Raw genomic sequence first — 24727 nt, forward strand, 5'->3', positions numbered from 1 at the left:
TGATGGTGCTCGGTTGATGGTGACCTGCAGGGCACGGCTACTTGTTCCAACTGGTCATTCCAAGTAGCCTTGATAAATGTGTTGCCGCCAGAGGACAAAAATGTATTTTAAATGAGGTCAGGTGTCCTGTTTTGTTGCAGGACATAATCCTCGTTTGTGAACTAGTTGTCTATCACATTTGCATTGCGTGATACACGCTGGATCTACCTGCCTGCCACAGGTATTCCCCCGCCCACCACTGCTCCCAAATCCTTCACCATCATTTAAGAGTATCTTAATAGAAAAATGGCAAAACCGTTTTTGTACAAATGGAGTTGATGAAAGCTACTGGTTCATGCTCTTCCCAGTCAAAAATTAACTTCTGTTGATGGCAAAAATCTCATTATATTCTACCATTTTGAAAAATAATTTTGTTTTAGTTTTGTTTTGTTTTTTTCCCCAGTTAAAGCCAAGCCTGGCTTCCTTTGCTGGGCATATTAAATACCTTATTTAAATAGCTGAAAACAAGTAGCTCTTTAAAGAAGTATCTAACACACACAGCCACAGAGGAAATTAGTTAGTCTTTGGCCGAGGGCTTTCTGTTGGCTTTATTTAATACATATAAAATACTTTGTGTTGCTCTCCCTATTACACACACAAGGCAGATTCCACTATATTTGGTCTTGTGTGCCTATTTTCTCCATAGTTTTACTTACCATTCTTACGAAGGATAAACAGGCATATGGTTATATATTTCCAAGAGCATATTTCCTCATACTCTACAAGAGATTTCTTTGAATACCCTTTCATCATTTGCAATTGTGCCCTTGGAAGTTTTAGCAATATTTGTTTCAAATAAGTTTATTTTTGTATGATTGATTGAAATCTCAAGCTGCAATTAAGAAAATTGCAGCGAGAACCATTAAAGGGGTAGCGTCATTTTCTCCCCTTTCCACTAAAATGTCAGGTTTCAATGTCACCGCACGATAACCCAAACGCATGCTTGTACACCGCTCACCCGGGCTGGAGTAAGCGTAAAACTGTCTGGAGTACTAATTACAAATGACTAGAAATAATGACAGGCAGCAGAAGGAAAACGAAAGGCCCCGGTCCTTATTACTTAACCGCCGAGGTGTCTATGTGCAGTAATGCGGGTTATTGTGAACCGGCCTATTTAGTAAATACACAAACATCCATCCCCACTTGTAGATGAGCCTCAGCCCCTCCCCCAGCTCCCTCTGTCTCTCTGCCCTTTCTTTCTCTCCAATTATAAACCAGCACCAGGTTTTCTCATCAGCCATCTCCATGTCTCCAAATGGCTTTTCAGTGTCAGGCCTATCAGGAAATTAACTCATCACGCAGTGACAGCTGCTAATTTTTTCCCCTTACATGTCAGATGGATCGCCTGCTGAAGCTAATAATGAATCACCAATCCCTGATTAGAAGGTGCTTCCGAAACATATAACTGCCATCTGAGCTAACTTTTTTCTTCATATAAAATGATATCACCCTAGAGGAGTAGAAAACGAATTGTATTCTTCAACAAGATGGAACTGGGGTAGGCTGTTGAAGTGAACCGTGTGCTATCTTAAATTATAGGCTAATATTGCACAGTAAAATAAGTAAAAACTCACAGCTCTTTTTTATTTTGCCAAATGAATGACCCTTTCTTTCCTGTTACTTAATCCCCTCACTAGAACTAACTTTGTTTCAAATTTCAGGAGTGGCTTTGTCTTCATCCTTCTCTCTCTTTTATTCTGTTTACAGCTTTTGCACTCGGGCAGTCTACTGAGCAGGGAAAGTTGGAAAAAAAAGCCCCAGAAGTTTCTTTCCAGGGCTGGTGCCTGCCACAGCACCGGCTCCTTGTACTGCTCTGCCAGTAGCTCCAACCCCACCTCTCCATCCCCAGGATTTTCTGAAGGAGACTCACCTGCCTTTTAAGCTCAGGTTCAGCTCAGGGCTGGCCCGAGGCGCAAGAGCTTCGACACGCAGAGATTCCTTCAGTGATTAAACAGGCTGAACCCACTGTCCACAAAGATCACGAATATATTTCTTCCAGGACCTCACAGCAAACATTTCTGGTATTAAAGCAGCATTTATAAATGACAGCAGTGCTTGCAGCACAGTGCACAATCCACATGTGCATACCTTAGCGCATCGACTGTTGGCTCCGGCCTCTCTCGCTTCCACAGCGAAGTGCAGCTGGCAGTCAGGCAGAATGGTATGTAGCTGTGGGCACTTTGGGTTTTGTTTTTTGTTATAGGAAATATTTCTCTAAATATAGTTTCCAGCTGTGTCTTATCTCCCCTTTCTCCCTAAAGATGGAGCCCAAATTCAGGGGCCAGGAGATACTGCCTAAGGAGGTGTGTATCTGATTCTTGAGAAATGCAGGGTGAAACTGCTTGCCAGAAACATCTCCTCTTCCTCTGGTTTTGTTTTCATTTCAGGCTTTTTTGTTCACTTTTGATTTGTTTTGTTCTTTTCCCCTGCATACTAGTTCAATGCTTCCTTAATACTTACATTTTTACCTGTGTGGCATTTTTAACAGTATGATCCCATTTTGTTAATGCTTATCCAGAAAGGATAACGAAGGAAATGAAGCCAACGGCTCTGGCAGTCAGAGTATCAGAAGGCAACGGGCTGACACGGGAATACCGCACTCTCAACAACCGCTCCCATTACAGTGCAGCCCTTCGTTTTTCTTGGAGAAAGGAAACTGCAGGTGTTCAAACCAAACGGCAAACCATGTGTTTAGGAGTGAATGGCTACCTGGGCTATGCACCTTCTTAGATCTGCCACACAATTTTTTCTACTGTTCTCTAACGGAGGATGCTATAATGATGCCCCATGCCTGGGGACATTCCAGGCCAGGCTGGACGGGGCTCTGAGCAACCTGATCTAGTTGCAGATGTCCCTGCTCATTGCAGGGGGGTTGGACTAGATGACCTTTGAAGGTCCCTTCCAACGCAAATCATTATATGATTCTGAGATTCTATGCTACCTATGGCAGAGGGCTCCCGCAGCCCACGCCTGCTCCCTGACCTGCCACGGGCACCGTGCGTGGCCGTCCTGGGGTCTCAGGTCCTTCTCAGCCCCGAGTCCCTCCTTCCCTGCCTCCCAGGGACGCTTGGAAGATACCCGGAGAGATCCGGCTAATCTCCTCCCAGTTTGTGATAAGGCACAGCGCCAGGCGCTCAGGCACGGGAGGGAGGCAAATGCCAGAGAGGAGTTTCCGAAGCCCTGACAGAAATCTGCCACAGCCTCGACTTTTGGTGTGTGACAGGGAGCGTTTCAGCGCGGGGTTGAGGGAGCGTGGGGGGTTGAGGGAGCGTGTGGAGTCCTTAAGCAAGCTGGCTGCGCAGGAAGCAGTGTCACAGTGTCACCCTTGATTTTTAACGTTACATTTGTAGGTCACTATTAAGTTAACTTGAAACTGCACATTAAAAAGAAGAAGAAGGAAGGAAATTTAAAAAAAAAAAAAGCCCTAGAAAAATATTAGCTCTCCTGATTGGGCTGCACTGGGTGAGAAGTATTGTTAACCTGAGCTTCCAGGTAATTACGGCACGCGGTAGGTCAGTGAATCCCTTCCAATACGCCCAAGCATAGGAACACCTACCACTGTGGTGTGTTTTGTTTCTTTTTTTTTTATGCAAAGGTCTGCTCTTTTCATTGTGCATACAATGTGATTGCTGGTTTGACACTGCAGGCTACACTGGTTTTATGAAGGATTAAATGCCACCTGAGACATATTTATCCTAAATAAATCACAAATGGTAAACTGCAGCATGTCAGTGTCAACACCCTGTACTGCAGCAGAAAGGTTAGCCATACAGGACTCGGCACCGCAAAGAATTAGCATCCAGGCTGCAAGACCACAGGGCTACAGTTAACAGGAGAAATGATCAAGAAGAAATATTTCCACTGAAAAACATTCCGTTTTTTAAACATCTGCGAGAGCCTTGCAGAGGGCCATCATTTTGTAAAGGTCACCTTTTTCCTGATAACAAACGGGAGTTGATCCTGTCACTGTTTGCTGAAGACAGTATTTAAGAGTAAGTGAGCAGCCTGTCACTTTTAAGAAAGATGAGCAAGTCAAACTCGGCTAATTATGAATCTCCATGTCTAACTTGAAATTTACTTTTTTGGGGGTTTGACAAAGACACAACCTTAATTCCTGGAAAATAATAAAATTTAAAAAATAATGATAAAAAGAGATGAAAAGACAGCAGGATCTTATAGTCCCAGAACGAAGCACCTTTTCTAAGTAGCTCTCTCAGAAAATACATTTTTAAACAGTTGCTTCAGGAAGGAACTATTGTTTTACCTCACCCCAACTTTCTTACAGTTGATAATTTTAAGATATTAAACATGATAGGAAACCCAGTTATCTCTAGAGTCAGCATGGCTTATACCCTAAACACTTACACAATTATATTAAGCATGCATGAGGCACACTTCAGAAATTAGATTCTTTTATCTTTATCTATCTAGTGAGCTAGAGAAAAGAAAAGAGAAAATGCACAGACATAGCAGATAGCATTCCTTTGCTCCTGCTGAATGCCAGTTCTGTTTATTGCTTAATATTAAAAATCATGATGCTTCATTTTAATGCTAACATTTTATTTGAAAGACAAAAAAAAAGTAATCCCCAACCTTGCCAGTTTATATGTTACGGTTTTTTTAAAGAAACAAAAGCAGTTGTATTATGAAACAAATCTTCTCAACATGAACTTGCATTGAATAATTGCAGTATATCCACAAGTAAATAACTGACATTCTGGACTAAGCAAGAAATACAAGGTCACCTTTTTTTTTTTTTTTCCTACTTGTTAATGTCAATGTCAGAATTTTCTTTAAAAACCCCCATAACATTTCAGAAGTCGCTCACAAAATGAACTGCAAAATGGTATTTATATGAAGCACTATTTATAAGAAAAGCAAAACACTGACAGTGACAATTTTTTTTTTCAAAAAATGTAAATTCCTTATGTAGGACTCTCATCTAAAATTAAGTGGAAGTTACAGGCATCAAGTTCTTCTTCCTGAATATGTACAGTCAAGAATTTTCTGAAGTGTCGCTTTTTTGAGCTCTTCTTTAGGGAAAGTCCTATGTGATACCATGAAAGAGTAGGCTACTATGAAAAATTTTATTTTAGATGCAAAAGATACTTATTTTGTTAACCTACTTTTAGCCAGTGATACTTTAATGTAAGGTTCTAGAAAGCAAAACGTCATCTGTTCTTCTTTAAAATAAAGAAGGGCACAGATTACAGTATGTAAGCTTACCTGTTCACCTTGTTATTATGGGTTTTGTATTTTATGCTTATTTATCTGTTCACAAAAGGTACACATAAGTGGAATTATTTTACTCCTGTGATTGTTAGACAAAAATGACAGAAGGCAGGGTATTAGTCCGAGATAAAATCACATCAAAAAAACCAAAAAATGAACAAACAAGCAGTGAACAGAACAATACCCACACTTTCGGGGGGCTTTTTATCATCTTTTGTGGCCTGATATGCTTGCTTTATAATATTCCCATATAATAATTCTTAGAGCTATTATAACAAGATTGTACTATCCTTTTCAGTGAGCTCTTCTTCACAGCTGACCTTCACCTCCCACAGGGTATTTTCTACCTGGCCAGGAGGACGTTGTATTGAGAAGGTTTTACAGAAAATGTCCCAGGAATCCAGCGCCTCCATGGATTTGGTAACTTCCAGCTTTGCCCTCCATCGAGCCTAGGGGATGAAGCTCTTCATGCCTCCTGTACTTCACTATCATCTCTCTGGCCCTTAATTACTTGTGAGCCACTCTCTGTATAAATGACCATGCTTGTTAACTGTTCTTCTGCTCTATCAGGGGACACAGATTCTGCTTTTATAGCAGTACCAGCCTGCAAAATCTCTGGAGACTCGGCCGTCTCTATCACAGCGTGCGAGTAGACACCAGGTTCATCCTGCATGTCTGGTGGCAATTCTGTGACGATGTAGTGGGTTGCACCTTCAGAGAAGTCGCCATCAGAACCCTGTACCATGGCTTGAGCTATTTCTTCTGCGACGATAATCTGTGATATTTCTCCATCCGACTCCACTAAATCCATGTGTTCGCTCTGGACGCTGAGCGCGTGGCTACCAGCTTCCTGCATGATTATCTGAGAGCCTTCTCTAGCCACCATATGCACAGTCCCTTCCTCATTTACGATGACCTGAGTGACACCTTCTTTCATCAGCTGGTCGGCTGCAGCCGTATCACACACAGCAAACTGTAATACTCCTTGGACCATTTTCTTGAATGCAGCCTGAGCTGTCTCCTGAGATGCAATTATAGCCGATGGGTGCACGACCCGCGTCACTACTTCCATAGTTTTGGTATCTTCCTGAGTCTCTTGAACTTCATGGAACATTTGTATTTCTTGTTCCTCTGCATCACTGGGAATGCTGGGCATCTCTGGGTTTGGCATTTGCAAGAAATCTTTGTGACTAGACCTGCATCTGTCAAGGAGTCCGGATTTGTTTTCCACTTCACCCAGCTCTGTTACAGCACAAAGCAGGGCATCTAATGCTGAGGAGGACTCTGGAGGATGGACTGTAGCTTCAGAAGCATCTAAGACTTCTTGTCGCATTATCTGCTGCAGTACAGCACTACTGGAGTCAGGAACCGTGTCTATTCGAACGGCCTCCTCCATGTCAGCTCCCGTTCCTTCAACCACCACCACCTGCGTGGCACCATCTGCTAACTGCTCAGTGAGTATCTGCCCTGGGACCATACTACTCATGTGGGAGCCGTTCTGATTCGTAGCTATGACTTGCCCATCTTCTGTAATGTGGACCACCCTGGCCATCTGACCAGCCATCGCCAGGGTCTGAAGGGTAGCCGCTGCTGTTTCTTCCACAGAGGCATCGATTGCAAAGTCACCATCGTATCCTTGAATAATAATAACTTGCTGAATTTCTTCAGGTGACTGTGGCTGTCTTCTACTGCCCCGAAAGGCCTTCTCTTTAACTGGAGAAACCTCTCCCAGTGCTGCTGCAGTAAAAGGACTCGTCGTTTCCACGAAGGTCGCTCCTTGCCCCTTCAGTCGGCACTCATAGGACTTGGACACAATGCCTACAAGATAAAAGACGCTGTTAACGTGGTATCATGGCAAATACCTTTTCATTACTTTGACAAATAGTAGCTTAAATGGCAAAAAAATTCTTTGACAATTTTTAGATTCCACTGGCAGAAAACAGATAAAATGAGCGAGCGAACAAAAACAATTTGCATGTTTTCCAAATAACATATTTACAGGTTGAAATAATTGCTGAGTGTAAGAATTCTGCAGCCTATTAGCAATTTAAATGTGTTTTTTAAAATACGTAGTATAAAAAATGCCAGATAAATACAGTATACAGTTAAAAGCCATTAACACATCTTTTATTGAAGATCCTATCAGTGATATTTCAGTACTTCAGTAATGAATTTTAGGATCATATGTTACATTAAACATATCTGGATGTGAAAACCTGTGGCTGATCTTCTTAATACCCGGCTTCTGTTGGCGAGGTAATTGCTGTGCTGTCATTTTGATGCCATTGTCTTCCCCTTCGTTTCCCACCCAGCATCTTCTCCAGCACACCTGACTGACTCAGCCACCAGCCTAGTTACCTGGAAAAAACACTCAGGAGTTTTCTTACCTTAAGCAAGATATTCATTTGCTTAAAGGTAAGTTCACACTTAGGAGCTGCGTTACTCTGAGAGTGAGTACTTGGCATCTTGCAGCTCCTAGCAACTTGATATGCTAAGGTGCATATCGAGCTAATATTCCAAGATAACAATACTTAAAATACTGGGCTCTTTCTGGCATCTATCTGTCTGTCTATCTATCCATCCATCTATCTATCTTTTTTTTCTGTTAAAAAGCCTCTGGTGGAGAACTTCACTGTGAAGCACAAGAAGTCATTTCGTTAAGCTGAAAGGCTGCAAATCGCCTTCGCAAGCCTAAACTGATGTTATACAACTTTCTCCATCGTAGTTTGCAAGGCAGGTTATCATTGGAAAAGAAAATTAACAATTTAAAGCATCGGAGTGTTTCCAAGTGATGCCGCATGATAAAACTGGCACATGCAGTTGAAGTACATTTTGTCAGGCATAAGCGAGAAGGAAGGTTACTGTGGTACAACTGGTTCTTATCCCCAATTTTCCTCTGCTCTCTGTAGGCACCGACATTCACAAGACCCCCCAAAGAGCAGAAAAATAGGAAGAGGAAATCAACATAAAATGACAATTATCTTGGCTCCTCCACATTTTATAAGAGAGTAGAAGTAATTAATTCTCTCAGGAATCTCGCTTTGTTGACATGATAAAAGAGGAGCCTGGCAGTGACGTGGCACAAAATCAAAATAACTCTACAAATCATGCGTTTTCCACTGGATTTCAAAATCAAAATAACTCTACGATCATAATTTTCATACCCGCACAGCAAAATCATGACATCTTTCCACTAAGATCGTGATAATTTATGTACGGGACACAGCATCGCTGCATTCAGGAGACGCTCCGGTCTGGGGAAGGGAAAGCAAAAGGAAATTCATCCTGTTTTCAGCTCCTGAAGGAAATGCGGTACCCGTGAATCTCTGCAAGTCCAGGCTTTGCTGTGCAATTGAATGGGAAGTCTCCTGGGTGAAGAGCTACCCGGCGAATCCCTCGCAGCACTGATAATTATGCCATTCTGACTGCTTACTTAATCTATTTGAATCCAGAGGTGAGTTAAGCCACTTCCTGACCATTAAAGTAAACTACATGGGTAAATACTGCTGTCACTAAGGGGTGTGATGAAGCTTAACTACACCAACATCTTAACCTCAGCTCAGCGCAACCCCAGCTATTCCATCACAGTTCATAAATGCGATTGCAGGTCCATCTTTTGATTCAGCAATTTAATAACTTCGAGTGCTGTCAGTACTGCTTTGAAAAATGGCTCCTATAAAATGTAACAGCCTCAATCAGATTGTAAAAGATTCACCCACTGAAGATTCTTCCATTTCAACTATAATGAATTAATGTTGAGCTCTGTAGAAGTTCAAGTGTCATTTAAACTAATGTGAATCTACTGTAACTTTAAATTTTAACTGGACTACGACCAAGAATTTACTGGGAACATCAATTTCAATTTTAGTGATTTTTTTCATGGTAAATATGAATTGCAGATTTTACTGCTTTTCTTCTGTTTTAACAGTGAAAAGCCAAGTAGGAAAGATATTTAGAAAACAACATATTTTGAGGCTTAGCTGCTATTTCGACTTTGGAACAGTGCATTTCTATAATGGAGCACTGCTATCCAACGCAAGATTTGTAGGAATTTTTAAGTATTTAAGGAACATGTCACATTATTGGACTGTATGTAGTAACAAATCGTGTTGTCCTACTAAATCCAGCCTGCCTCCTGCCCCCTCTTAAAAACGGGTAAAGAGAAGGGGTAAGTGTTGGCTGACATGGCAAACATAAGCCGCAATACAAGCCCACATTAATATGAGGGAAAGTGGACTTGTTGCTGATCGTGTGTCATTGCAAATTAAAAAGATACACAAATAGGCATTAAAATGACAAAATATAATGGTACGAGAGCTCGTATTCAGACAATTTGTAAAGAGGTGTTTCATATCTAGGGGTGCAATGATCACAGAATTGGTTTCTTTCCAAGAAGTCTGTCATTTCAGCAGAGCCGTTATTTATCAGTTGGAGTCCTGAGCGACTGTTAGTTTTTTAGTTGAAAATGTCAGGATTTTTTAGACATTAGATCCATATTCGCAGGTTATTTTAATTCTCAGAGACCACAAACTCCCGAAATAGGGCTAAAAGAAATGCTTTGATGTTTAATGTGCTTCTGGGAAACTACAAATAAGGCTTAGTACCTTTTTCCCTCTCTTTTACTCGATACCTGACTTTCTTTTGTGTGTCTGTTTTATTCTTTTGTTACTGTCATCATTTGTTCCCCACGGAATAAATACCTTATTCTTTTGTTAAGCTTACATTTAATTAAAATGTACAGGATTTGTGCAGTAAACTCGAATGAAACAAATAAAACAAGGGCCCCCTCTCTTGAAGGCATACGTTGTGAATGAAAAATGTCATTACAGACTAAAAAATTTTGCAGTAAACAGGGCCTACAGAGAGAAGTTTCCCCCGTAATGACATCCATAAAATACACAAATGGCACTTTTAGTACCATCCTGAATATGGCATTTTCTGTGCTCTACACACAATCTAAATGGTTTGATCATAGAGCATAATACTCCATTGGGTTTATAGAACAATCAATGTTCCATAAAATGATGTATTTATCCAATAGTAGGCTCAGCAGTTACTGGTGTATGACATTGTAGGACACTGGCTTTGTACTGTTCAGCAGCACACATGCTGGCTGTAAAACTTATCTAACACTACTTCAACAACTTCATCTCATCTGTGTCAAGTAATTTGTTGAAGCCTCAGCCTGGTTTAAAAAAACTTGTAATAAAAATTCATAGAATTTTCAGGAGAATGAAAGCTGATGACAATAGAAAGGTCACATTGTGGCACCACTCGCAGGGTCGGGGGTCAGCCGCAGTTCTAAAACAGAAAGTAGATTTCATGCATCGTGTAGCAGATAAAGATGGCATTAAGGAGACTTGTCTCAGAAAGAAATGCGTAATGCGTCAGGAAAGTCTGGGCTAATATTATATGTAAAGCAGCACTTTGCTCTCCGCCAGCAGCCTCTTTAGAATTCTAACCCTTCCCCAAAAGTTGGAGCAAGCGGCTGTGCAGGGCAGGCCGGGCTGAGGACATCCTTCACGAGGAGCACCTTTAGGACAAAGCAGTAAGTCATCAATGAAAGGAGCTATTACGACGACGGAAATGATCTGCATTTACGCAGCAAGCTTCAACCAGCCATTTTTCCTTTTCCGCAAAAGTTCTAAGAGGCCTGATTTATGGCGCCCTATTCAGCAACACTTAATTTTTCATACTTGGTGATTAGCTGTGTTATTTATTGACACGTACAAACATTTGGTATCTAGTAAAATGCAATGAATATTAAATAATGCAAATGCAAAGAAACACATTTTCCTTCAATCAAATACAACCTTCAAGGAATTTAAAAGATATAGAAAATTCAACTTATACTGGGCATCACTTGAATGAGCAACTGATTTTTCATATTTTAGAAGTTATTTTCTACAGAGCGGTACAATATTTTGAATGGTATGGTAAGTTAACCATTCAGATTCATAAAGAATAATTTAGGCCTTCATCAAGCTCACAGTTTCTGTTCTTTTTGCTGTTGTTGTTTGTTTTTTCTTTTTCCTTATTTTTGTACTGATCTCTAATTAATTAAGTGCAGTCTAAGAACTGTGGCATAATGTCTTAACTTGGGGATTTCCTTGATTTTGGAAACCATAACAATAAGCCGTATTTTTCAGATCTCCATTCCCTTACCATTGTAAAAACTATTCTTTCTCATTTGTAAGGTTTTTATGTACAAGCAATACATGGGCCAGCATTTTCTAAATCAGCCCGTTAAGCTACTAAATAAGAGCTTGCGAAGGCTCATTCATGTCTTTTGCTGAAGGAAAGAAAATAGGATGGGTCACACCAAGAAGTGAAATAAATCAGCAAGCCAAAATGGCTCTGTCAGAACTATTATGTCCACAAAGGGAGCAAATATTTATAAAGCAGTACAAATAAGTACAGCTATAAGGGACTTAACCAGTCTTTCCCTAAGAAACGCCAAAAAATCTACCATTGACACAAGGTATGTAAATCTCAAGAGATACCGATGCAGCAAGGGTTTTTACTTTCAGTATATTAGTACTGTAAAAAGATAATTGAACAACAAAACCAATTCCCAAATAATGTTCATGGTTCATTTTATACTTAAAAATCCAGTAACATCACGTTTCAGTGCTGAAACGGAAAACATCCTCAGCTTCTAGCTTTGTCCTTAACCACTCAATCATGTTTAGAAACTTCAAGGTCTTCTAAGAATTGCTTGAATAAAGGATGAAGTTTTAACATTTCAGGTACCTTAAACAAAGCAGCAGATGTCCTTTTAGCTTCCTTAAAGTGTAAAAGGAAATATTTTCGTAATTCTTTTTCGAAAAACAGATTGAAATTTCCTGCTTGTTATTTTTACCTCCCACACCTTAGAAGACTATGACAACAGCAAGAAAAAGAAACAAAGGAAAAAACAACCACCAAACTAAATAGCTGAGCTGAGTTAGGGTGTTTAGGCAGTTTGTTTGGTTTGGTCTAGTTTCTCTCCAGTGTCCAATTAACCTTTGGGAAAAGGCCTTCTCTGTGAAAAATTTCAGTTTCTCTTTTCCTGCGGTCAAGGTCAAAAATGAACAGTATAGAGCCGAGCGTTACAGAAGCTATGCAAATAAAAAAATATACATACTGAAACTCCCACTGATCACGGCAAACACGTACCAGTGTTAAGGTGCAGATTTTACAACTGGATAACCTGCACAGTAACCAGTTTTATTGTAGGCTACTTTTCCTTTTTACCCGCTCGCCACCACACAGGCTTGTCTTCTCAGCTCCTACACGTGAGCAAAAACCTCACCGTGGCTTATACAGCAATTACCTCTATGGACAAGCAGCATTAGGAATGTATTTGGGGGTATTTTAGCCAGCTCTTCCAGCACAATTTAGCTGCTGGAGGTGAGGGTAGCCGGCCTGGACACTTCTTGGCAGTCCAGCTTCAAAGGCTGCTCTGGCCCTCGGTTTGGGAACCACTGACATTGATGCTGCACGGACGGACTTTTTCTGGTTTACCTCCCGCAGTGCAACTGGAAAGAGCGTTTTTAGCACTGCTAAATCAGAATCCCGGTTTCAAGAGGTACCGGTCGTGCTTGGTCAAACCAGAGATTTCTGCTTCCCAGGCAGACAGAACATATAAGATAATTAAAAAAAATAATATGAAAGCTAACATGAGAAAATCATGGAAAAAAAAAAACCAAACCAAAACCCAAACCACAAGCTCTGCCCATAAGGAAAATAATCTGGATTTCTGAAATAGGTCTAGTCCCAAATAGTAACTGTTTTGTTAAAAAAAGCAAAAAACCCTTTTTGTCATTATTATCTCAGCAAGAGTTTTTGTTTTTCAATAACATATATATTTAGATCCTGGTCTTATAAACATTTATTATCAAGAGCACTGCTTACTGCCATAGTTAGCTTCAATAGTCTCAAAAGGACTAAACACGGTAGCTTGCATTATGCATCGTGTTTGCATAATCAGGCCCTTGGGATTAACAACTCCGAAAGCGGCCTGCCTCCCCTAACATTTGATGTACATATACACACTAAAGAGAACAGACACTTGTAAGGGATACCTAAAATAAAACATCATGTTATTAAATGATCAAGCAGAAATTATATTCTTCTGCATACCTATCAAATACAAGTATCGTGATTTCCTGTATTTATTTATTCTGATTTATGCACCCATTCAGTAAAAAGGAGCACCTGTTCTTTGCTGGAGGGCACGTCTCAACCCATCTGAAAAGCACAGCAGTTTTTAGGGGGAATGCTTGGGAAGAACTAGAAACAGTAAGTTTACCTGGTTCTTTTTTTTAGTTAAGATAACAGAAACTACCATTTCAATTGCATAGTCATATCTGTATTTCATTTATAAATCCAGCTATGTTACAGTGTATATTCATATCTTTCCAGAGTAAATTACAGGAAATAACCATTTGTCTTCATTGTAGACACCTTTGTATGTATAGTAGAAAACAAACCTCTATTCAATAACTGCACAGAGGCACCATTAAAATCAAATTTACAGTAAACAGAACCTGCAGCTGGGGTAAAACACTAACTGTTAGTATTTTAATTATCAGCAAAGCTTTCTGAGGTCTAACATCTGCTCATAGCCAAATGACAGCAGCTGCTTGCGTACACTTAAAACAATGTGAATTTCTTCTATAAATATTAAAATGAATCGTATGTTGTGTGTTCATTGTGGGTATATTCCTACTAAGCTGTTTAAGTATACAGGGCATTCTGAACTTCTTTCTTGTGGCAAATTCATAAAGGGCTGACCTCTTCAAAAGAACGAGAGGCGAAGACAGCAGAAATTCTTGAGTCTGTAAATTGAAAATGTTTAGAGACGATACTAGAGGTCACCCCTCTGCCAAGACGTCGCTAGTAAATGCTAACAAAACATCAGCGGTAAGTTCTGATCATTGTGCACTACAGCAACTTCAAGGACAGGACTTCTCAGCATGCAAGGTGTCAGGAGTCTATGAGATGGCTTATATCAAGAGCTAATACTCATCTAATAAGTAAAGCAATTAATGCACCGTCTTATCAGAAAAAATGTTCTGTACCAATATCCAAAGCATCGGAGGAGATGAGTGTATTCTCTTTGCAGACTTCATCCAAATCATACTGGAATGAGCCCTGATTCATATGATTAGAAGTAATAAACTGTCAGGAATAAGGAGCTATGCTGGGCCAATATGAGATCAGGTAATTTTGCTAAAAACGGTGAGCTTCATAGCTTAATTTTGTAGCTTTTTATCTGGACACTGACATACAGCTGATATTTTCCTTTTTGTCCCTCACCTGCTTGAGAATATCGGAAAGAAACCCGGAGCAGTGACATACATCTGGTCAAATGGCAGAGGCTGGTACAGTGAGAAGAAGAGAGCGTTACAACCAGTTTCAGAAGAAAACAAGGGAAGGAGATTTTATGGTTTTAAATTGCACAGGTTTTCAGTGAAGAAAGATCTGTTTCTTTGTTTCTATAGCATCAAACGTAACGCCAGTGGCTAATAATATTTATATATTTTTGCAATAGATCTACAGCTGGAAAGGAGCACTATGATCATTTCGTGTGAAAGCTGCAGGTCATGCCACCCTGTGTTTTGAAAAAACAACCGATTAGACACTTCAGCCTTACACGTGTAACCACAACATAGGATCAACCACCAGTACAGCTGTCCCCAAACTGGTACATGCCATGAAACAAAGGTAAATTAATTATGACTGTGGTTCCTGAGCTTCTGACATCAGATCGCCCACCTCAAAAGTTGGTCCCATGTAAGGGATCCAACTACTTCTGAGAAGCAGGGAGTAGGGCTGGTGACGGGTGGTCCAGGTGCAATGCTGAGGCTTTTCCCCCTGCCGGCCCCTCACTCCTCCCAAGGCCCTGATGGCATCAAAGCTTATAATGCCTAAAATTGTGATAGTTGGAAAAGATGCTAATTTTTCAGCTAAGAGCATCATAGGTTTAGCAGTGACTCTAGGATGACTTAGGAAGCATGAAGCGGGATACACGCTGGGTCTGGGAGGTGGGATGGGAAGCAGAGGCTGGAGAGATGGGTAACTCCTTTATACCACTTCCAAGGGTCGAGTTTGTGACAAAGTCTTCTTTTCATGATTCACCTCCGGTGAAGGATGGAAGCAGCATGTTTCCAGCACATCTTCAAAGGAAGAGCTGTTCACAGAACTGACCCTTCTCCTGACAGAAATATATTTTCAGTGCGACTGACAGGGTACTACTTAAATGAGCTGTCTTCCACTTCCAGCATTGGAAGACACTAGGCTGTACGTAGATAAAAAAAGACAGAAGACACCAAGGGTGGTGCTTTCTGAGCCATCACTGAGCACTATCAACGCAGGAATTGCTGGGCTGGTGTGAGTGCCAGCGCTGCACGGGACGGGCAAAGTGAACGGCTGCACCGCAGCTCTGCCTCCGTGCTCAAAAGCCCCCTACTCGTCTTGTTTCCACTGCAAAGTTGCACTTCCAAGACCTGAAAAATTTTCATACCACGCTGTCGACAAAACTACCCAAATTGTTGGTTAGCTAGAGGTAGAAATCAACAGCTTTTAGATGGCATATGGAGTTAATACTAAATGAGGAGGAAGTGTTAACATTGCTACAAAGAAAAACAGGATGTAAAGTAAGTAAACATAAAAGTAACAATGCAAGATTCAACTTGTGTGACTGCACTTGTGGAGATAGTAAATATGCAAAACTGACATTCATTGACACACGAGTCCATTGAGAACTGTAATGCTGAAGAAATTTAAAGAATGACAGTGTTCATCAAATTACAAGTGAGTTTCTGAAAATGTAAAACAGGAAAAGAAAATGGGCCAGAGCAATTTTTAATTGCACGTTCAAAGACACGTCTGCTGCACATTTTTCTGGTACAGATACAATTGAATTATGTCTTGACCTCTCTAGGGGAGAGATCTTGACTATGGAATATTCAGAACAGTGAAACAAGAAGTATTAGAAGGGTGACTTGCATGGAAATATCGAAGAATTGAGTGCACATATTCTGGCTACATATTCTGCAAATGCTGAAGAGGCAGGAAAATTTTTGTCCCTTTTGGATCAGCATAATCTGATTTTGCTGAAACACTAGAACATTCCTGCCATACTGTGGGAAGACGCTTGGACACGGTGAGCAATGGAAAGCCAATCCAGCTACCTCAACCGCTTCCAGGTGGAATAAATTGACTGCAGAGTATTCAGAATATGATTTAACCCAGGCCATCACGATTTGTACTGCAAATCCATACTATTCCAGAACAGTTCAGTGAAACATGGCATGTGATTCTGCAGCAACTACTTAGTTAACTTTTGTAAACAACTCCATTCGGAGCTAAAGTTCACCCAAGACCGTGGTGCCTTAAGTCTTAAAAAGCCAAAGAATTTGCAATGGCTGTCAATCATTTGAAGCACGCGACCCATTCAAATATGGGCTAGTAAACAAACCCTGCCACTGTGTCAGGTCATTTCATTAGCTATTCTTATTTTTTCCTTCCCAAGACCCAATTTAGACTAGAAAAAGAGGGAATATTTTAAAACTTATCAGTGATCACATTTTTCTAATATATTTTAAATGCCACTTAGCTAATACCTCTGATAGCACTTGTTCAAAGATTTATTATATGTATCTGTCTACAACTGAAGCCAAATAATGCTTAAAAGCATGTTAATTAAATGATGCCAAGTGCTTTAAAAACTCCATGGTTCCTAGTATACTTGTCTGTTGCATGATGCACAGTGCAGTGAATGCACTTCTTATTCTGCTGTTACACAGGGTGTGCTACAGCATCGTGAGTGGTAACATAAGTGGACCCCAAGTATTATTACTATTGCTGGAAATTCATGTTTTTCGGTGCAGCAGACGAATTTTCAGAGGCAGGTATGATCCTTTTTGTGAAAGTGGTAAAGCCTGTGATATGCGACAAGACAGAGACCAGATAACACCCCCATCAAAAAAATAAAACAGAAGCCCAGAGCTAGATACCTGGAAGACCTGATTTTCAAAAACACTGAGAAACTAACGGCTCCTGCTGACACTTATGTTAAAGGGTTCTTTTTTCAGGTACTTTTTTTTTTTTTTTTTTTTTTTTGTTAATACCTCTCACTGTTTTCCAGCTACCGCAGTTTAGTGAACTAACAGTTTCCTAAGTTCTGGCACATAACAGACAAACTGTGCAGGAGGACTCGTTGTGGTCTGTCATTTCGAAGATGTGCAGATTCAAGAGCTTCTGAGCAGCCCATGCCCATAACAGACTGAAAGAGCTGCTATGAGCCCCAGCTAGGGCTTACTTGGAGATTTAATAGCTAGACCAAAACTGGTGCTCCAAAACCTGTTGAGGTTCACCATTCACATGCTTCTACTGAAATCAAAAGACTCTAAAGCTACTTGAATGATATTATTTTCTTTATAAAAAGAAAATACACATATTAAAATACACACAGAACAAAAATTGTATCAGTATCTAAAAGAACAAACTGAAACAAGTCCAAAATTAATGTATTTTTTTCTTCCACATGTTATTTTTTTAGGGTCTCTTTCACAATAGAGTGAATTTTTTACAAGTTTAGGTCTGTGTGCCTAAAGCTAATTTCCTCAATGCAGAACTAGGAAGGAAAATTGGCCTGCTTTCCACCAGCGCTAGGCACAAGCGCTTGCAAATGCAAACTGAACAAAACGCATTTAAAATCTAATGGCATTTATCTAAACATGTGCCTCTACAACTGTATTTCCTGATTTGCTCACAATTATTAATATATTTATCACTAAATAACACCATCAAATGAAAAAGCATTATTCTAACTTTTCAGGCAGAGAAGTGGAAAGCAACAAGAAGTGTGTTGCCAGGGTCACAGTAGAATTCCCAGGTGTATTGAGTCCCCGCTTTATGTCTTAATCACAGCATTATCATTTCTTAGAAGAGCCTATTGTCAACTCCAAGAGTTGAGGTGCTCCATTTACCCACGGTGAAGCACTAGTCACATCATTGCAATTTCCCTGATAATGCCCTGTCAATGAATCAACCCCATGCTCATGAGCAGAGAGGAGTTCAGTGTCCATGTATCCTATAATGAGGAATGCCGGGCTGCAATCTCGGCTGAGGTTGTCATAGGTGTCCACTGATACCATCTGCAATTACAGAATTTTATGAGATGGAAACTGGTTCATTATGAAAAAGACTCAAGTCTACCAGCTCATTTCACAGATGTCAGATGGTAGACCTCCTGATCATCATGATTCTTGCAAGTGCATAAGAAGGGGCCTGTAGTCAGGCTTTTGGGAATTAAGCATACAGCTAATGCTAAGCATAGGCTTAAATGCTTTTCTAAATTGGACCCTTAGTTAGCCCCAGTCTATGACATATTTAAAACAGGGACTTAGGCTCTTTAATTTCTGCTTTATAAGGATCAAATCAACACTGCTTGTCCTCAGAGGAAGGCAGTCAGAGAGTTAGCTAAAAATCACTTTTGCCCTCAGCCAAATAAGCCTCTCTCAGACTGGAATAACTGATCCTAACTATGCAAAATGACTGTATGAAACATGTTCAAAAGCATCTGCTGAATTCCATTTTGAATTGTCACCTATTCAACTAAATGAATAAAGACATGCCTTTTAACGGGCTAAAGTACATTATGGATAACTATATACTTAGTAGTTTTTTAAACAAGTTTTAGCAAAAACTTCACTGTTACATTTAAGAAATATGCATAGTGTGGAAAAAAGTTGTTGATACATCTTTCTTCTCACAAAGTAGTCCACTCCAATACACACGTTTTTACACTCTCAGACAATTATATATACACCTTCAAATCTGGTAACTATCAACTTAAGCAAACATCTTAATTTCAGACAATTCAGTCTAATTAAGAACACAGAAATTAAAACCATTCTCTAGGCACTGAAAGAAGTACAGATTTCTTCTGCAGCCATCAAGAAATGAAGCACTGTTTGCTACAATATAGCCCCTTCCACCTCTTCCAAATTGACCCTGTTCCTGTTGGAGGTGAAATTTCTGCATTTATTAATTCATTTTTTAACAAGAGATCGTAGAAAAATCCAAGCTAGTGGTGTTTTTAGCAAGAGCACTTAAAATACTAATGCAGGCTCTAGCACTGCTCCGAACTTTGATACTCTGCAGACCGAAGGGAAGGTGCTGATGACAACCCCTATCGTCCTAAACATTAGGAAACTTGCTTATCTCAGAGGCTTCCTTTCTCCTCGTGCAACTGCCTCAAGCGGCAGTGACAGACACGCTCAGACCATGGGCTCTGGCCTTTCAGATGTTCCCTTCACAGGCCAGTTTCCATAACAAAGATACAGCCTCCCTTGGCCAATTTATCACAACCTTCCCCAACACTTCCTCTCTCACACATGCACTTGGTATCCCCTCTGCCTCGTCACGAAAAAAAAAACAGAACAAAAGCCCACCAACCATACAAAAATTATATTGTAGATTTGTAGATTAATGGGTTGAGTCTGGCATCTCAATTCGAATGGATCTGCAACCACTGTGTTTAGCCCTATGTGATTTCAAATAGAATTACTCCTGATGAATTTGAATGCAAATTCACAAAGCATTAAAACAAACCATGTTTAAACTCGTTGGTTCATCAGATGCAAATATTGTGCATTAAGCAGGGAATACCCATTCATGAAAATAATGAAAACTGACACCAATATAATAAAATCATTACAGGTTTATGGATTCTGGGACTTAAACAAGCCATACCCCCTTGCTTCTCCTAACTGATTAAATGCTTCTTTGCAGTTTACGTTTGATCTGCAATTCAAAACCAAATTAGTTTAGTCTTTGAACCCAGAACCTTGGAAAATTGCTAGGAGGTTCTAATTCGGATTTGTATGGGGAGAAGGGCCGGGGAAGGAGGGGAAGGTGCGGGGGCAGGGAAGCTGGCAGTGTGACTGAGAACAGCCAGCACAGGAGGGGAAGCAGTCAGATAAATCGAGGTTTACAGACTCTACCGGCTTCATAAAACCAGTGCATGAGTCGCATTGTGCAGAACAAAAGGCAATGATGATAAAATTGGGCACTTTTGTTTTATAAAGCTGGCACAGACGGGCCTGTCACACCACGTGCTTCATTTTTATGAAACTTCAATCATCTTCACTTTGCATCACGTTTGGAGACAAGGGGTTTCAGTGCGGTAGGGCAAGGGATTGCCAATTATTTCTGGGATTATCTTATAGCGAGCCAGCAAAAATAAACGCGGCCATGTGCTAGCTGATACAGAATTGCATCTAAACAGTTTATATAGTGTGGGTCTTCCATTAATCCCCCCTTGTGTAATTATCATGAACAAGTTCTCATTTTCAGTTAGATGACAAAAGTCCAGCTCAAAAGTTTTGAGTAAAATCTTTGTATATAGGTACTAAATTCTTCTCATAATGATGAGATTTAAAACATCAAAACATTCCTCACTGAGGCATGTAATGCTGATAATGCACTATTTTGCTGCACGAGCTATGCAGTATAAAAAGTTCTTTGCTGCATCATGATCTGCTCCAATTTGTGTATAAATAGCACTTGTAATAAAAGGAAATGTAACACCAGGTTTTACTTAAATAATAGCTCCAGAAGAGGTTGGGAGATAATGTAGCTAACACACACACACACAAAAAAACAAAGGGCAATTGCAATAGCTCTTTCTCAAAATCATTGTTTCTCTCCCTTTTTTTTTTTTTCATCCATCCACACCAACATTTAAAGATTTATATACTGGGATGGTCTGAGGGAAATTTGGTTCATAGAGTTCAGGTACCATCTAAATGTGCAGTAAACACCAGAAAGCCCAGCTTTAGAAGGCAACCCTCTCCATAAATTCAACTAGTCATCCCAGGAAAGCTCTTACGTCTGAGGACAGAGATGCACGAGTGAACAGATCTAACTAGCTAGGAAGTCCTTAAGATCAACATTTTCGAATGCGAATGTCTTGGAATAGATACTCAAACCCGTATTTAAAAGACTGCCAGGCATTTCTGTGAGGCAACATGCAACACCACACTGACAACGCAGCTGACACTGGGCCGTGGGGGATTTGAGAGGCCTGGCTGTTCTAGCATCGCAGCAATCCAGTACCCACTGTCTCTATCAGCTTTTATAAATCCTTACCTGGCCAGCAGATCAAGGACTCCCATTCCTGTGACAACCCCGTGATTTCTACCTACAGCTTCGTTACCTACAGTGCACGGCACACGGAACAATACCGGTCAGAGGTTATGACTAAAATCGGGGCCACGTTGAGGACATTGACAAAATTCCCACTGATTCACAGTGTGATTAATACAATTTTGAACTAAAAAAAAAAAAAAAAAATCTGGATTCTGCTCATTCTTCATTATTTAATGCCAGTGCTCTGAGATCCATCCTGGCTTCCAACTGGCACTAAGATGCTGGTTAAAAGCCACCTAAGTCCTGACTCGCCTGGGACAGTCACTGCATTTAACTCTCCTGTTCTTCCCACACCCTTTTTCACGAGCACAGTCAACGGAAGTATTTGAGACAGACTCATTTTGTTACAAAGAGAGAGAAATGTCTGTCACGCTTTCTTATCAATCCTGAAACTGGTCCTGAAACGAGACTAAACTAGCTTCTGATTACGCATATTTTCTGTGAGCCATGAGACAGGTGAGGACTTGTTTTTCCCCCATGACCTATTGGCTAAGTTCTTGAGTGCTGCTGAGAAGCTGCTGTAGCATTAATTAAAATTTGTACTGGTTGAAGTCATGTATCAAGAAACCTTTGCTTTAAGAGGTGCTGAATACCAGAACAAACTCAGCTTCTCAGTGCTACGTGCATATTCTGGTTTGGTTTGGTTTTTTTTTTCCCACTGTATTAATGTAGGAGAAACACAATACTCAGGCATAAAGGACCACCTCAATCTGCATTAGAATGAGATGTACAGGTATGTAGTAAGTGCCAATCTGAGCACTCAGATGTGGAATTAGGATTTCATATACAGGCACTTATTTTAGAAAGTGGATCTCAGAGGATATATCGGGTTGCCCACTTAGCTTGGAAAACCCTGCTCCAGTTTTAAAAGCTACTTGTCACTGCAGAGCAATTTTGAAGCAAAGTGGTATGTTTGGTGGCCTCATTTGCATGACAATCCCCAGAATGCTCTCCTAACTCACAGCTATTTTGTGGAAGGGCTGATGCATTCAAGCTTTGAGAATAAACCCAAATCATGTGGGTGTACCAGTGCACATGATTTTAATACTTCCCCCCAATCCACCTGCAAAAGGTAGAACTATTAAAGCGGGTAATCATTATAGGTAACTGAACTAACCTGTTCGTCATCAACATTTACTAGAAATCAAAACTACAAATGGTAGTGTGGCAAGTCTCTAACACATTCATCGACAAGCTTCTACCCACGTGTATATGCTTTAAGTCTTGACATCAGTCATCAAGGTTTCTGTGAAGAGCTGTCCCAATATATGAACAATCAATTAGGAAAACTAAGCACAGATATAGAATAATAGCTCATCAAGATGGACTTCACTCGTCTCCTGCACTCCTCTCCTCGTCTTTCACAGCTTGCTACGCAAAATAAACGCACTACATAGACATACCCTGCAGTACAGAATATCCTAGGCTGCTCTATTGTGTGGATCTCACTGCTGAGAAGCTGTAACACTAATTGTCAGTTTCCCACGATCAAAGTAATTTGGTTAAATAATTGGTTTACATTTACTATGTTTTATTTGCCTCACAAAAATAAATGTTATAACAAAAGATCATTTGAAAAGGAGAGAATGCTGTGGTGATAACACCAATATGGTGCCAACATATGGAGAAATATGTGTGTTTTGTGCATGTAAACAATGACACAAAGCTTCAGCTGTTTAGAGAACAAAGCTTTACACCTGAGTTAACCTAATAGTATGATATGTGCATTCTGGTGTGTGTGCGTACAAGGGGTGAAATTCTTCTTGTGCTGTTGGATTTTGGCACTGAAATGAAAGAATACTGTTTTAAATGCTGATTAGCTGGTGATCATTTATAACTTATTCTTGATTGTTGACAAATGATGGCACTTTTTTTCTGTTTATCAGTGACATGAAGTCTGCACTCATGTGCGAAACAACAGCTTTTCTATACCTAAAGTCAGGTTGATGACATCATGATAACCCTTCAAGCCATTCTTGGCTTTTCAGATGTTTTTCTCTCTTTTATTTTATACAACATGTGGATTTGACGACAATTTTTACAGCTCCTCCCCAGATGCAGAGAGGGAACACAGTAACTCAGTGCCTGCAGCAGTCGACAGAAGCTGTTTCCTTTAACTTCCCTCTAGACGACCAGGCGTGAAGAACGGATGAAACATTTTCCTTCAGCCACCAGAGTGGCTCTTTTTTTTTCCTCCAAATGTCGCTAGAACAGCTTCATTCAGAATAGGCTGCCACCCGAGCACCTTCAAAGTTCTGCCAGAATGGCTTAAACTCAAAAGTAATTAAAAGCTTTTGAAAACCTCATAAGTCAAGGGAGTGGCATAACACCCATTAATTACAGTGCTCAGTGATGTCGCACCTGTGACTTATTAGAAACTATCCTGAAGTGGGTTCAGAGCTGCTGTTCACAATTCATAACGGTATTTTGAAGACTGCCTATTGAAAAGCAGTATCTAATTGGGATGGTACTTATTTAACAACAGCTGATTGCACCATATACAGAATAATACGGTGGCTTTTGTTCTAAAACTATGGCAGATGAACGCACATTTAAACACCAAACACACCATCACAATACGGTGCACCTACAGTGGGACCGCGACCCTGTGGTAACTCTGATCTAGTTTGACTTTAGCTCTGTTAACTTCAGTCAACAGTCAACTCTAAGAAGGACAGAAAAAAGAACTTCCAAGGACAAGTGTGCTTGCTTTTTTTTTCCCAGTGGGTCCTGATGTTGACTAATTTTTAATATATTAATACTGCTACTGGAATCAGAAGGTCTATGTGCTTTTGCTTAATTATGCGTGGCTGTACTTGCAGGATTTAAACACTAGCGAGGGAAGTAAAATCCTGAACAGGTTACCTGAAATAAACAGGGCTCTGTATATTTCCATCAGTCTTCAGATGTTATTTTTGCTAGAATATAGGACACATCATCTATAGAACATTAAATGATATAGAACAATACTAAATTTTATGAATTTGCAGTAAAACTTGTCTGTATTTGATACTCATTTACAGAAAAATATTGTGATGTTTCTGCAACAGATTTAAACCTGCAATTTGCTTTTTTTCTTTGTCTGGTTTTAGTTTAAATGGAAACAAACCTTACAGTATGGAATTGGCTTAAGGTCACCTGTCTACAAGGGATTACTGTGTAGTTCCTTTTATATTTTTCCCCCTACTAGTTTGAGGGACAAAAGGGCAGCAGTACCCTAAGGGCTTTTTCAAATAACCTCTTTAGCAAA

General features: G+C 40.1%; 1 protein-coding gene across 1 annotated transcript in view; it reads right to left on the minus strand.

Annotated features, from left to right (window-relative positions):
• Nucleotides 1–4631: 4631 nt before the first annotated feature.
• ZNF407 (zinc finger protein 407) overlaps nt 4632–24727 on the minus strand; it is a 352047-nt gene continuing 331951 nt past the window's right edge. The window contains exon 9 of the mRNA XM_065629772.1: nt 4632–7089. Coding sequence (XP_065485844.1) covers nt 5738–7089 — 1352 coding nt within the window. The 3' untranslated portion in view covers nt 4632–5737. The remainder of the gene's footprint in view (nt 7090–24727) is intronic.

This window comes from Caloenas nicobarica, chromosome 2 (genome assembly GCF_036013445.1).
Source record: "Caloenas nicobarica isolate bCalNic1 chromosome 2, bCalNic1.hap1, whole genome shotgun sequence".
In the NCBI taxonomy this organism is placed as follows: Eukaryota; Metazoa; Chordata; class Aves; order Columbiformes; family Columbidae; genus Caloenas; species Caloenas nicobarica.